Source organism: Felis catus, chromosome B4, assembly GCF_018350175.1.
Source record: "Felis catus isolate Fca126 chromosome B4, F.catus_Fca126_mat1.0, whole genome shotgun sequence".
Taxonomy (NCBI): domain Eukaryota; kingdom Metazoa; phylum Chordata; class Mammalia; order Carnivora; family Felidae; genus Felis; species Felis catus.
Genome location: NC_058374.1, coordinates 59,494,221 through 59,510,778, shown reverse-complemented (window position 1 = coordinate 59,510,778; position 16,558 = coordinate 59,494,221). Strand labels below are relative to the sequence as shown.

Below are 16,558 nucleotides of genomic sequence, written 5' to 3'. Positions count from 1 at the left end.
GATGAGGTAAGAAAGGTGAAAAAAACTCTTGAAAGCATGAAACATTAATTAACAGTTCATTCAACAAGTGGTAACTGCTTTTTAGTTCTGTTACAATCAACTAGGAAACTGTACGTGTAATTAAATGCTGCACAGTGGGAAAATGTGGGCTAGAGTTGATGCTTGACTCTATTATTTTTGTAGCTATATGATCTTGAACAAAGCTCATTCTTCATAGCCTCAGTTTCCTTATCTATGAAATAGAGACAACAATGCCTTCTTTTGATGGTTAATTCAAAGATTAATGATAATGTAAATAAGGCGCCTACAATAATGCTTAAGAAATAACGGGAGAAACACTGGCAGTAATTATTATAATAATTATTATTGCAAGTCACTCATATGTTTATTAGAGCAGATCAAATTTAGAGCGTATTTAAGGGCTCACAAATGAATTACCAATTAACCACGTTTAAAACTGATAACACCTACACTGTGTTGGTTACAACTGCCACACAGTCTACTCTGTATTAGTGGATACCGGTGAATATATTCCATAATCTTTATATTTACATAAGAAAAGCTAATTACCAAGCCTAAATGGTTAGACATTTTAATGCTAATTTTGAGCACTTTAACGTGCCAGGCATTAAATTAAGCACTCTACGTAAATGATCCCATTTGGTCTTCATGAAAATCCTATGAAGTAGTCACTATCATCAGCCCCATTTCCTAGATGAGGGAACTAACGCTCAAAAAGGTTTTATGCTCAAGGTCACAGAGCAAAGATAGAGCTGCTGGCTGCACCAGAGTACAGAGCCTGGCTCTTAACCATCGCCCAGCCTGGCCACCTCTATGGAGGAATCTGGACAGCACTGTAAACAAAGTGAGAGCTGCAGATATTTAGAGAACATTCCATTATCTGCTCCTCTTCCATGCTGAATGGTGTGAAGTACCACTCCGGAGGCATAGTGGGGAGAAGTCTTTGCGATTGCAAATGACTGTCCCAGCCAGGAGAAGGTGACACAGTCTTTAAGACTCAGCCTCTTCATGGATAACATAGAGAAAAGAACACTTTATAATTTGTTTTAAGGATCATGAATGATGTGCCTGCAATTGCAGTAGATATTGTTTTTTCTCCATCTCATAGGACCTCAAACTGTGCCAGTATAACTTACTCTGAAACTTGAGCTGAAATGAATAATACATATAAATGTAGCCCTCTATCACATCTTAGAAATAATCTCATTCTGTTCATTTAACAAATATTCATTCTGTACCTACCACGTGCCAGGTAGTCTTTGAGGATCTGGAGATACTTCAGTAAATAGAAGAGACCAAAATCACAGTGACCGTAAACAAATGCCTTAGTAGATACATCCTATGTCAGTCATAGAGGAGCCATGGAGAACATAGGACTTAACATCATTGCTTCTTTTTCCCATAAACAGGACATTTAGTAATTAGCAAAATGCAGATAAGTCCTCAAAGCGGTATGTTCCCTCTCAAAAACTGAACTGGTAATGCCCACTGACCCCTTAAAAAAAAGAAGATTGACTCACGGCTTTTTCTCATGAGAACGTTGCTGGGTCTGTTATTCCAACAACATGTATCTGCTCTAAGTTATCTAAGACCTAACAGGCTCCAAAAAAGATAACCTATACATGCCTGCAGGAAAGGGGCAACAGAGGGTAACTATATAAAGTTTTACAGCAAAATGGTCCACGTGCGTAAAGACAGAGACAGAGGCCATATATCTTAGCTCTGGATCTGACAGACCTGGGTTCAAAACCCACCTCCACCACATTCTAGCTTTTTGTCCTGGACAGGTTAACTTCCTCAAGCTTCCGTACCATCATCACTTGTGGGATGATCAACAATGCCCACTTCAGAAACTGTTGTAAGGATTATGTGCGACAGGAGAGGTGAAAGACGTAACACAATACCCAGCATGTATGTAGCAGTCAATATACATGTGTCAAATAAATAAACAAATCTATTCATTTAGTGACTTGGGCTACTTTAGCTCTCATAGCAAGGGCCCACTTTTCAAAAATCTTTCCAGTAGTGTTGACATAAATAGTTTGCAAATACCTAAGAGTTATAAAGTTCATTTTCTGCTTCTTTTGCCTTCTGCATCAAAACTATTTATTCTCTACTACCCAGGAAATTCCAATCTTGGTAACCATGCTGAGCTGCATATGTTTCTCTGATTACACTATTATGGTTTTACAAAGACAAGCATTTAATTTCTGAAAAACTACTGTCCAGCTAAAAATATTTTCTGTCCAAAGCAGATCCAAGATTAGTATCACCTTTAAAAAAAAAGAAAGAAAGAAAAAGCATAATTGGGGGCACCTGGGTGGCTCAGTCGGTCAAGCGTCCAACATCAGCTCAGGTCATGATCTCATGGTTTGTGTGGTCAAGCCCCACATAGGGCTCTGTGCTGACAGCTCAGAGCCTGGAGCCTGCTTTGGATTCTGTGCCTCCCTCTCTCTCTCTCTCTGCCCCTCCTCTGCTCGCACTCTGTCTCTGTCTCTGTCTCAAAAAGAAATAAACATAAAAAATAAAGTATAATTGTTTTAGCCAAACTTAGTGCACAGATACTAATGGGAAATTCCAAAAGTGATATAAATATAAAGATTCAAAATCAACCAAAGAGTTTATGGCAGTATTAAACATCAAGATGCGAGAGAAAGCTGTAACCATCTGTCTCTAAACACTACAAATATTAATGTACAGGCATTAAAGCCCAGAAGATTATTAAAAATTTGAAAAAAAATTTCTTGGTTTTTATTAAACCAAGTGTCAAGTAGTAGCTTCTTTTCCACTTAAAACAAAACTATAGCTAGCAACAACTTTTTATGTCTAGCAACTTTTGCTAAGGAGAATTTTCTTTGGCTCATCATACATCAGGAAGGGATTCAGTGCCTTTTCATTTGCCTTAGGAATCTCCAAACCCAGAGTTTCACTGTTTTACTCTTTTCATTTTTGTTTTTTCCTTAGAGTAAAAATAGTCAATGGACAGCATTAGTCAAGAAATACTCTCGTAATTCAAGGACTAAATTCTGCTTACCCTGGGTAGAGTTTGGGTTACAACACACACTGTCATGTATGCATTTCCCCATCCTCCTGTGGGGGTTGGGGGGAACAATTTGCAATATTTGCTTTGCAAAGACAACCTAAGAGATTAGTTTTAAAAGAAGCTCGGTAGATGGGGTGCCTGGGTGGCTCAGTCAGTTAAGTGTCTGACTCGATTTCTGCTCAGGTCATGATCCAGGTCAAAATCTCTCTGTGAAAAGGCAATTCTAGATAACCAGTTCTATCACAGAAAATTATTTCTTTTCAGAGTCTAAAGACAAATGACACTTGCTCCATCACACCTGAGTTTAGCCTATCTGTAATATGCACTCAGTCTTTTTCTCCCCTTTATTATTATATTTGACTGAGGAATTGATACTTGACAAGTCCATGTCTGAATTACTGTAAATATATGTATAGACTTTTCATACATGGTGTGCAACGATACTGAAATTGAATCAAAATAAATAATTTATGTGGTAATGGATTGAGTTGAAAAACAAAGCAGGCCTTTCATCACCGAGAACTTGGCTCAATCTAGATTTCTTTGGAAAATAACTTGTAGAAACAAGATTTCTAAGAAGTAATGAGGCCATTCTAAAGGCAATCATTGCTCATGTAATCATCAGTGATGAGACAGATTCACCTTCGCTGTTGCGATAAAAGCTCTCATTGGTTGGTGAAGAAGTAGGGAATAGTAAAGAGCAGTTACATACCGGCTGAAATCTTTCCCATGGTAGGATATATCCTTTATAATTCAAAGTGGTGGCTTCCTTTATAATGATTTCAAACTATCCGATTGCAAGAAATATATATATATATATATATATATATATAATTGTGTATATTTACATATATTGTATATATTTGTATATAATATACATACATATATATATATCTTTAATTTCCCTAGCCAGTGCTGCCTTGTAATTGCATTTCTGTGTAGTTTAGCCACATCTGTTGTGCCAGCACAGAAAGAGCAGACAGGAAAATGTGCCTGTCAAGTGACTGCCTTATTTCTCAGCACACATTGTGCTTTGCAGATGTTCACTTGTAGCTCATTTGTTGCTTTATAAGATAACAGAAAACTATCCTGACGGAACTGATAAAAAAGAGTTGAAATCTGTGATCAGCAGCTGGATGACGGGAGCATGAATCCCCCAAATCCTATGGATATAGTGTGCTTTCCTTGATGTCCCTGCCAATTTAAGGTTGGAAAGCTAGGGAAATCTTTGAGAGATGTGCCAGCATGAAATTGCTACAATTCACAAGTTCCAAAAACCTTGCCTAAAGATTATTGCAAATAGCTCATTTTAGACCAGTGAATCTCGCAACTGAGTGTTGTATCAACACAGAGAAAACAGAAGACAAATCCAACAACTATCCTAATGTATGACTTATCATGGAAACATTCAAGTAGAATCCCTTTGGTTTGGGTCTTATTTTAGTATTCTAACAGATTCGTGTATCTATGTTAACATTCATATTTGGTAGTAACTACTGGGAATTTTTGCAATTACATCCTCAAAAAACTAAACGAGCACAAACAACAGAATCGTGAAGCAATAAAGTTGGTTGTGGATGAAAACTAGGTTTAGGACATGAGTTGTGCCTTTCACCTAAATGCCCTTTTACTTTTCCATCCCCCTTGGTATAGCACTTCTCCTTTAGTTATTTTGAATCCAGTAATAATCATTCTTCAAACCCTGCTCAAAAATCTCCTCTACCCAGACAGGGTATGTTTCGTGCATTACTTACTTTATATATTTGCTCATTTATTCCGTAAAACAATGCAATAAGTAAAAAATACTACTCCGTCTTATAGAAAATTGTGACTGAGAGAGGTTAAGAAATCTGCAAGTTGATCCAAAGACTTTTTTAAACATCAGGAGGTTTTATTTCTGCATAATATTAAAGCCTAACTTATATGAAACTCTTCTAGCTGTGAAATATATTAAAATGCTCTGAGCTTCTACAGGCTAAGAGATGGAGCTAAGACCATGGCGTAAAGGTAGGCCCCTTAAATGGCTACGCCCTTACATGACTCAAAAACAACGAACCCACTAGCACTGGAAGTCATCAAGAAAACTGTTGTCTTGGCTGATGGTGGAGGTGGAGGTGGAGGTTTTGAGAAAGTAACATGAAAGCTGTCCTGAAAAAAGAAAACTTGAGTTTTTTCAACAAAAAATTGTGAGGAGGAGAGAAAGAGGAAGGGGAGGGGTGAGAGAGAGAGACATGATATAAAAGAGAAAGGGCAAGTCTTTGAATAAAGGAAACATAAGAAATATATAAACTAATTGCAATGTATAGATCTTATTGGGATCCTGATTCTGACATTGAAGAAATATTCATGAGTTAATCGTGGATATTTGAGCACTGATTTGATTCTATTAAGAAATTGTTAACTTGTTAGGGATGATTAGTATTTTGATTATTTTTAGTCTTCATCTTTTGACTTACATATGAAGTATTTATGGATGAAATGATATAATATCTGGGATTTACTTCAAAATAAACCAATATGTGGTGTGTGGGTGTGGAGTTTCAGAGCATATAAATGAAGCAAGATTGATCATGAGTTAATAATTATTGAAGCTGGGTGATGGGAACACAGGTGTCCATTATAATATTTGATTTACTTTTTTTGTATGCTTGAAACTTTCCATAATAAATAGGTTAAGAAAAAAAAAGTGGCTCATAATAGCACTGGGACACCTGGCAAGAGAAACCATCTTGAAGGGTTACACCCTCAAATAGGCCACCGCAAATTATTACATATAAAGAAAGCCTCTTGGAAAATGAACTCACAAACAACTATAGCAATCCCGTAAACAATCAATTCATTAGTGAAGGCCGGCACTGTATGCATTAAGTTTATGTGTGCACACAAAGATACACACGCTCTCTCTAAGAATTAAACTTTGTGAATTTCAAATAATGGAACTAAAGACAGAGCCTATAGAAAAAGTACATTTGGGGCACCTGGGTGGTGCAATCGGTTGAGCGACTGACTGACTTCAGCTGAGGTCATGATGTCAGGGTTCGTGAGTTCGAGCCCCACATCAGGCTCCCTGCTGTCAGTGCGGAGCCACTTTGTATCCTCTGTGCCCCCTTCTCTCTGCCTCTCCCCCACTCGTGCTCTCTCTCTCTCTCTCTCTCTCTCTCTCTCTCAAAATTAAATTAAAAAAAAAAACAAAAAAGCACACTCAAAATAACTGAAACCATGAAAGAAGAAACTGAAAACGTGAATAAAGAACAGGGCACTTTAAAAAACACCAGGGATCTATTAAAAAATAAAACATCAATGAAAACAAAAGACAAGTTCTAGAATGAAAAAAAAATCATTGGAATTAAAAACTCTATGTAGTAGATTAAACTCAACTGAAAAGGGGAATAGTGAACTAGAAGATAGATCTGAAGGAATAACCCAAAATACAGAACAGGAGATAGACAGGAAATGCAGCAGAGAGGGTAAGAAACATGAAGACGAAATAGGAGGTCCAAACATATCTCTAATAGTAGTTTCAAATGGAGAGACTAAAGAGAGAGAGAGAGAGAGAGAGAGAGAGAGAGAGAGAGAGAGATTATTTGAAATAAATAAATAAATAAATATTTTCAAATATTTAAAATATTCAGAAATGTTTTTCAGAATCGATGAAAACGCAAAAATCTTAGATCCAGGAAACATAACAAGTCTCCAGCAGGACAAACAGAAAGAAAATCCACATTTGGACACACTCTAGCTAAACTGTAGAACATCAGATAAATGGGGAGTGATTCTTTGCTCACGTAGAGAAAGTACATGAATCAATCAAATGAAAATACCAAAAGGATTTTTCTTGAAACTTCAAAAGAAGCCAGTTCTAACATATATATGGAAGAGAATGTGGCTAAGTCTCACCAAGACAATTTTGAGAAATAAGACGGGGCCGGGGTGGGTAGAGGGGAGCTGCTTATGCTACCATCTTCATCACAAGGGGCACTGTAGCGCTGTTAATTGAAACATTGTGGTACCGGCCTAGTGAATGACAAATAAAATGATGAAATTGAAGAGACTTACGGACACAATTCTCAATCTAATACGGGAACTTGATACATGATAAATGGCCACAGCATTTCAGTTCGGAAAGGATCAATTATTCACTAAATAGTACTGAAACAATTAATCATGTGTATGAGAAAAATTGGACACTACCTCACATCTCATGCAAAAAAGTTAGAACACATAGGTTAAAGATATAAATACGAAAGCAAACCTTCAGCATTTTTGGAACACAGTCTGGAAAAATGTCTTTGTGACCTGGAGTAGAGAGAGACTTAACATATATCAAAGCACATACCATAAAAAAATATTGAGGGGCGCCTGGGTGGCGCAGTCGGTTAAGCGTCCGACTTCAGCCAGGTCACGATCTTGCGGTCCGTGAGTTCGAGCCCCGCGTCAGGCTCTGGGCTGATGGCTCCGAGCCTGGAGCCTGTTTCCGATTCTGTGTCTCCCTCTCTCTCTGCCCCTCCCCCGTTCATGCTCTGTCTCTCTCTGTCCCAAAAATAAAAAACGTTGAAAAAAAAATTAAAAAAAAATATTGATAAATATAGGTATGTTAAAATTAAACCTTATTCACAACAAAGGCACCATAAACAAGGATAAAAGGCATGGTACCAAAAAGAGAAGATATTCCAGTAGCTAAAACACAAAGGTTAAATAACAAAGAAAAGAAATTCTATAAATCAATGAGTAAGAGACAACTCATAGAAAATATCTGTTGAGTAAATAAACACTAGAAAACAAATAAAATGGCCAGTAAACATTAAAATACATTCAACTACCGTAGCAATCAGAAAAACATAAATTAAAACAAGATATTGCATGGGGGTGCCTAGGTGGCTTAGTCAGTTGAACAACCACCTCTTGATCTCAGCTCAGGTCTTGATCTCATGGTCATGAGTTCAAGCCCCACAGTGAGCTCCATGCTGGATGTGAAGCCTACTTAAAACAAAACAAAACAAAACCCAAGATATTGCACACAAATAAGATAGGTAAAAATTTTAACGGTCTGACAGTAACTAATGTTAACAAGTTGTAGATTGGTGGGAATTCTAATTTACTGCTGGTGGGAGTATTAATTCATACACCTGTGGCTTTGTGGCCCTGATTTGGCGATAGCTAGTAAGTTGAAGATGTCTATATCTTATAATCCAATAATTCAATTCCTAGGAATGTGCCCTAAAGAATCTTTGAAATACGTGCATAGGGAGCCATGGAAAAGAATGCCCATTGCAACACTTTGTAATTGCAAAAAAAAAAAAAAAAAATCAGTTTTGAAAATAACCTAATATCTCATCAACAGGAGAATAAATAAATTGTTGTATATTCATATAATGAAATATAGCATAGCAAAAGTGAATGAATGGTATCTATGTACTATTATAAATTAATCTCAAAAACAATTTTGAGCAAAAATGATGTTATGTCACCATTTATATAAAATTTAAAACATAAAACACAATTATTGATTGTGGTTATACACATATATGAAAGTATGAAAACACACACAGGCGTGATAAATATCAAATTCAGGAGAGTAGATAACTCAGGAGAAGGAGGGTGGGGTCAGAGAATATGACTAAGAAAAGAAACAGGTGATGTCAATGTATTGTAATGTTTTCTTTCTTAAAAAAAACTAAGACAATTAATGAGAAAATATTCAAATGATAAACCTAGGTATAAGCAGGTGATTGTCTTACTATACTCTATATGCCATTATATGCATGAAAGTTTTCGTAATTAAAAAATAATCATAGAATTGCATAGAGCCTCTTGTACTTATTTAAACCCACACAAAAATGAAAATAAGGAGCAAAATAAAAAAATTTTGGAAACGGTTACAAATTGACAGAGCTAGGATTCTACCCACATTTGTTTCATTCCAAAGCTGATGCCCATTCTGCAATTTCAGACCCCCTCTCCTTGACTTTTCTGATCCTCTCTGGGCAGGGTTCATCACAGCCTCCACTGTGCTATCTTCATCAGGGTACCACTCTTGCACTAGGGTTTTTAAATTGTATTGTAGCTGGTTGTACATGTGTCCTCTCCTGGACACTGAGCTCCTGCTGGCACTGTCCCTGGCATATGGAAAGACCAAGGCAGCCTAAGAGGTGAAGCCTTTATTAGGAAGTATCTTTCTTATATAGGCTTTTGTTTCTGTTCTTACCCACCACCTAACTCACTCTCTTGGTGGTTTATCAGAAACGAATTGCCAATATATTCAATATACACCTGCGTTTGCAAAACTAACCATTTTCAAAGAATGTAAGAGAAACAAAGTTTGTGTTCTAGCATCTCCCATTAATCAACAAGAGGGACAGAACTGCTACATATTTGTGGGAAAAGTTAACAACCTATACTTCATTTGTTTCACTCTGGGATTTTTCAAGTCCTCAGAAGGGAAAAGAATCTTATAAATGTGGATTTTGCCTACTCCTGTGGTATAGTTATAGGCTGGATTTTATTACTCAGCCGTAATTAAGTAGGTTCTCAAATTAGGTCCCACTTTAGAAATGATTGCAGAAATAATTCTATATTGACACCTCTGGGTTCATATATCTGAAATAGTACAATAAGTAAAAAGTTATGAAATGATACAGTATATAGAAATTACAGTAAATCAATATAAATTCAATTATATAACATTGTAACAAGAGTATAAATGAGACCATTCTGTTCAACCTCCAAAAAATATTATCAAGTGGGTTTTCTAATTGAGAGCACGTTAAAAAAAAAAGGCTATAATGTAACATTACGTGATACATAGTAATATTATTTCTCCTTTGTAAAGTGTTTTGTCCTTTTCAAAATGAAGAGGTCAGTGTCCCCAAGCAGCCTGCAGCCTCACTAGCATTTCTCCTGTTCCCTTCCATGGCAACATGGGTTAGCTAGACACTGAGCTTTTTGTGATGTGTGTGAGGACAGGCAGAAGGGGAGCGAGGCCTCAGGGAGGTCTCGAGGTGGAAAAATTTGTGACGCACTAGATTCGGCGACTGAATGAGAATTATTTATTGAGGGTTCTCTAACACAATAGTTACGGTCACCCTATGTTCATCTAAAAAAAAATCTATTTGGTCTCAGAGCCCTTAACTCAGATCAAAACGCTTTAATAGGCGTCCCAAACTACTTGTTCACGAAAAGACTATGAAGCAAAGCCAGCCTGCGTGGGTTTGATCCTTCTGTTCCAGAATCTGACTAGCTGACTGCAGGAGAGAAACGCATAAACTCAGTGAACGTGTAACCTGTAAAGTAAAATGGTTGCATTCTGCCATTCATCTATATCCAGTCCTGGAGAAAGTATTTTCCATCGATTACAATGTCTTCACCTTATGGAGACCCGATCTGCTTTTTCATTGCCTTAGACGCTCCACCCTTTCCCTGAGAGAGGGATGGAAACTCCGGATTCTCCCTAAGTGAGCAGCACGTTCTGCTCTCCAACAGAAATGATGAAGACTGAACTGCTATTTCCCTTATCTTGGAAAAGGCTTCCTTCCTTCATAGTGTTCTTGGCACAGCTAAATGTGAGATGAGATTCAGCCTGAGCCTAATGGCCTGATAGGTGTGCCACACCTGATACTTTAGAAGGAAGCTGGTGTTATTTTTTTATTTTTTTATTTTTTTGCCCCTAGTAATACAGCCAAAATTCTCTCCCTAGTCAGGGTCTAGTTAGCACATTAGCAATCCCCCCTCTTTTCTTGTCACCTGTCATTATCTTCCGCACAAGACAGAGGCCTTGATAATATCCTATCTTAAAGGGTTTTTCACTGGCTCGTTACAATGAATGCTGAATCAAACACTTTCAAAACAACAGTTGAGTGGGATGCCACTAAAACAGCATCCTTGATGTTCCTCGCAGCCTCTCCCAGCCAGGGCGGAGAGCTGCTCATTTCTGCAACAATAGAAGCAGGCCCCACCAGAACTTCAGCAGCATCTGAGAATGCTGTTTGTGAGCAAACACTTTGCTTTCCAGTGTCCAGTCACTTACTGGCTTTTTGCCGGCACCCAGGGAACACAGCGCTGGAACACGCCCATGGCAGTGAGGCAGGGGACGTGGCTCTAGCAAGGTTAGAATGGTGTCAACTTCAAATAGGCTCCAAGATCAAAGCTGAGATATTGCAGGGGGGCCCTGGAACAAGGACCGTGCCTTGTGTGTGCTCCTAATCTGGGCCTGACACTGGACCGACTATTGAAAGGAGGCATACCGGACAGTTCGAGGTAGTCTACTCTCGCCTTTCCCTCTGGGGTGGTTTGGGTTGTGCAGCACTTGATAAAGAAAAGCAGAGCCTAGTTTAGGATTTCTAAGCTAGACACATAGGATCCTATGAGAAGGTATGTCAAGGTATCCCCCCTGGGTGGGGTGGATCTACTAAGGAGACACAGGCTCCTAGACTGTTACATCAGGAGCCCCAAGGTGGAAACATCTCCCTGGTTTTATTCTGACCTGTTCCATAGAACAAACACTGATAATCTGGTAATTTTCAGGACCATCGTCAAAAATGAAAACAACAGGGGCACCTGGGTGGCTCAGTTGGTTGAGCGTCCAACTTGTCTCAGGTCATGCCGATCTCATGGACCGTGGGTTCCAGCCCCATGTCAGGCTCTGTGCTGACAGTTCAGAGCCTGGAGCCTGCTTTGGATTCTGTGTCTCCCTCTCTCTCTGCCTCTCCCCAGCTCACACTCTGTCTCTGTCTCTTTCAAAAATAAATAAACATTTTTAAAAATTTTTTTAAAAGAAAAAAAAATGAAAACAACAGCTGCATAGTATAAAGACCTGAGAGGTGACTTCCCTTGGGTTCTAGAAACACCGAGCATGAGTTCACTGCCCATCAGAGGACAATGACCAATGCTCAGCCAACCACCCTCATTTCCTTGCCTCTGAAGCCAAGGTGTCATTTCGCTAGATCCTGCTACCAAGTCACTCCTGGGACAGAAAAGAAAGGCAGAGATTTACTAAACAGTGATTCCTCAGCTTTAAAGAGCTGGTGGCAAATGAAATGCTTAAGCTACCCTGAGAATTGTAGGCACTGGCTGAATCTACTGCACTTGACTTCTACAGAAATTTGACAAAAAAGCAGCAATCTGTAAACGCAGTAAAAACAACCTCCTCCATATGTCTCACTCCTGGCATGCGCACAGAGCCACACCACCCTGTTGCACCACCACATAGCAGTTTACTGGCTCAGAATTCTCATCAGAAACATTCAGACTTCTGTCTGTTCCAGTGGCAGTCATAGGGCCATTATGAATAAGCTGGCAAATGAGACTAAAAAACACGGAGGTGCTTGTATGAACTTTGATCCTTCACTGAAAGTGCTATCCGCTGAATTATGTCCTCCCCAAATTCCTATGTTTAAGCCCCAAGGGGACTGAATTTGGAGATAGGGCTTTTAGGAAGTAATTAAGGTTACGTGAAGTCATAAGGGTGAGGTCCTAATCCAATAGGACTGGTGGTCTTATAAGAGGAAGAGAGAGAGAGAGAGAGAGAGAGAGAGAAAGATCTTTTTCTCTCTCCAGGCACAGGCACGGGCACAGGCACAGAGGGAAGCTTATGGAAGCAGACAGTGAGAAAGCTGCCGTCTGCAAGCCAGGAAGAGAGACCTGAACAGAGGCTGCTGGAGCAGACTAAGACAGAAAGAACAATGTGTTTTGGTTATTGCCATACATGTAGGTATACACATATGAATGTTAAAATTAACCAGGGTGATCCAGTGAGCTGCATTGCTCAGGCATCTGCTACTCCTGCCAAGTTTTATCTCAATACACTGAGATGTGAGGTGGCATCCAAAACATCTGAAAGAGGATGTGCCTCTGAAATAAGCTTTTATATAGTTTGTGTTATAAACACTGTTACCAACATCCACTTTAAAAAAAAAAAAAAAAAAAACAAAACTTCACCTTGAGCTTATGAACTCATAGTAATAAACCTGGACTTAAATATTCACAGCGAGAAATAACTAGAGTTAAAATATGACATCATGAGGTCCCATCCAGCTCTAGATGCTGATGGGCCCTTTTGATCAGCATTTCTCCAATTTGCCAGGATCTAGGCCCTAAAAATGAACTGTAGCTTGCAACAAAATGGTATCTAATTAAAGTTTAATGACTAGATTCCATTCCTTTCCTCCAGCAACACAGATACATGTATCGTGAGCTCTTCACAGAGCCTTTAATGTTGATGCTAACCCTTTAGGGTGAAACACTGGTAGGTGGACCCAGTTATAGAATACCCTTTGTAGAAATGCAAAGACAAGGCTAAAGGCAAGAGAAAAACTAGAAAACATCCACTTACTCAGAACAAATTCAAAGTGGATTATCATACTGGCAAACTACAAAACTCTTGGACTAAATTGGGGAAACCTATGCCATTGCTTTCTGTGTATAAGGAAGACATCAGCATTCAGCCACGTCAATCCTAATTTGTCCTCATTTATTCTACTTAAAGAAATGTGAAATAAGTCGAACGACCTCTTTTTCCTCTTTTTTTAATCCTGTAGTTATTTTATAACACAGAATTAAACATCTCAGTAATGCTAAGTTAGTGTATCCTGGATATTTCTGGAACCTAGGAGCCCAAAATGTAGGAATAACACATTCCTTATTATTTCCTCATCGTTCTTCAAAGTGTTATCAATAAACTTAAATTGGTACTGTAAAATACAACTATATATCATGCCTCAAGCCGTGGTTTAAAAAATGTGTTTTCACAAGTTTAAGCAGAAGCTATGATAACGGGAAGTGTGGGATAGACAGAGTTCAATTCAACACTGATTGGGTACCCGTCTTGTGTCTAGGGATATGCTACGTAGGAGTCCCATGGACATGCGCCATACTTAAAGAGAATAAACTGCTTTATTTTTATTTGATTACCCCCCAAATCCTATGCACTAGTATTTCTGCCATAAAAAATAAAACCAAATGATGACTGATACCTCAAAAGTTTCCAGAGGTTAAATTTCTAAGTTGAATATATCCACACTACAGGATTTAAAAATATCAGGACCGATCACTTCTCCTCCTTATTTTAAAAACAGAAAGAAGATCCAGGGATAACTTCCTCATTAAATATGTACCTCCTTGGCCTTCACATGTGTGGCTTAGTATGAGGCTAGCTGCAGACTTGAAAATATATTTCTCCTAATGATTCTGTCCAATCTTAACCTTCCTTATTCTTTATTCTAAGATCCTTTCAGGAAACAGGTCACCAAATTCTCAAATATTCCATTATTTTCATATACTTATTAAAATTAATTTATTTTGCCAAATTAATTCAGTGGTATTCCATTTTTCACACTTACTAGGAGAACTTCATATACCTATAAGATAATTTTCCTACCATTATTTATTATATACACTCAGTGGAAACAGAGTTAGGCCATGTAATTATCATTCCTCAGTTTCTAACAACCCTATGACAGTTGCTATAATAAAAATTATTTCCCAGTGGTGCCAGAGGTACAACATTAGATCTTGGAAGCATATCAAGTTCCAATGTGAAAAACAATGTATTATTATGTAATGTTTTCTTAAAAACATAATTTCAGATTAAATTTCTCAAATGTCAATATACTTAAATGGAAAACTGACACCATTTTTAGTTTCTTGATTTTTTTCAGGGTCTGTCCAAAATCCAAATGCCAAACCTTCCACACCTTCAGTTTCCCCTATAACCAAGATCAAATCATTTAGCCAAATCACCATGTGTCAGTTTTTCTACTTATAAATTACGGATAATATTATCTGTTCCTTACTTGCTATATGTCATATACCTACTTGTACATTTCAGGATCTATCCTGTTTTAAAATAAATAACCACCTAATTTTTCATTCCATTAAGCAAGGGTTAAAAATAGATTTTAAAAATCCAAATACACCTGCATTTTGAATTCCTTAGAGTAAGTTAACATATGAAAACTGCTATTGAAATTCTTGACAGGACTTTTAATCATTCCAGATTCATACGCTGAGTTTTATGAATGACATTAAAGAAAAGAAATATTCTTCCCTCCATTTTAAGCCCTTTCCTTAAACTTTCCAATGTGATTAATGTGGTATATATCTCAGGGTTTTTATTCTATCTGAGTGTGGTATGGGTACAATGGAGAAAGTGTGAGGAAAGCTAAAAACCACAATAATGCAAATTCCCACTTTCCTTGGGAATATTCCCTACCAGGGCCAAGAGACTAACAAATACTACGCATCCCCATTGGGGATGAGAGGCAAGAGTTTGCTCTTAAATTGACTTCGGGGTAGAGATGCCAAAGCAAATAAATCACCATAAGTGAAATACTTTGAAAGGTAAATGGGCTTTAAAAATATTTGTGTAGGTTAAATTTTCTAATCGGAAGTATTCATTACTGTCAGATGTGATAAGGGCACATGTCCATCAGGATCTCTAGAGATCTCCTCCTGGTATATGATTTATTATTTTTAGCCCAATGCCTAGCACAGCAGACACCTCCAACAAATGTTACTGAATGAAGAAAAATAAGCCAAAGTTCAAACATGTTACACTTCACTGAAGCCAAATTATGTTCATTTGAGTAAGAAGTTAAGTAAAGGCCTCAAAGTTCTTAGATCCCTTCAATGCATATGTGTTTTTTTTTTTATCAATAAGGATTCTGGAATGATGAACACACCTGAATGCCTATTTGACCCAACTACTCAAGCCATTAGTAGAATAAAATGCAGAGCAAACTTTTATTTCCTAGGATTCCCTGCCTCTAGCCAAGTTCATCCTCAAAGACTCTGTTTCACTTTGTATTGTCATTGTGATGTGACTTACAACCCTCCAACCATTTATAAAGAATTTTGAGAGAAGAATGGCACTTTTACAGGTTACATAGTCTCAATAGTGGCTCCATTCCATTTTTTTCCTTTACAGGAATCTTTTGTAACTGAAGTAAAAAGACTTCAGTCATCTCTCTGATGGAGGATGAGGAAAGTCACATTTATGGGTAGGTAAGAAATGACCTATTTGTTTTCCTAAAATTCCACTGGACATAAATCTCTGATCATAGATCGACAGACTTCAGTTTATAACCAGAAGTTCACCGAATATTCATCAAGTTACCCAGACATCAGTCAATGAGAAGTCACCTGAGTGGATTCACTTACCTACCCAGATTCTACGAAGAGAATGGCAGTCGCCAAATCCTAAAGTAATACGATAGTAACCTTTGTAAAATGAAGTAAGTACTATATGGTAAGAGGAGACGCAACCAGTATAAAGAGAAACAGAAGAGTGAAGCATTAAAGCTGTTGATGGGGTGGGTGTACAGTCTGGGTGCCCTGCTTGAATGCAGCCTAAATTATAGAAGTGGGTTTGACTTTGCCTCAGCCCCAGGGATTGACCTGTATTGCTTAGGTGTAGCAGATATCCTAAAGTGTGCAAATGTTTCAGTATTTCCTGGAGGATATCCCAGACCACAATCACTCCATATCCCTAGGGAAAATGAC

General features: G+C 38.0%; 1 protein-coding gene across 4 annotated transcripts in view; it reads right to left on the bottom strand.

Annotated features, from left to right (window-relative positions):
- SSPN (sarcospan) overlaps positions 1–16,558 on the bottom strand; it is a 37,167-nt gene that overhangs the window by 17,509 nt on the left and 3,100 nt on the right. The window contains exon 1 of one of the 4 annotated variants that reach the window (XM_045061582.1): positions 7,401–7,419. The exons of the other annotated variants lie outside the window; for them this stretch is intronic. Within the exon in view, the coding sequence (XP_044917517.1) occupies positions 7,401–7,403 (3 nt within the window). The 5' untranslated portion in view covers positions 7,404–7,419. Of the gene's footprint in view, positions 1–7,400; positions 7,420–16,558 lie in introns of those variants that run through there. 4 annotated transcript variants of the gene reach the window in all.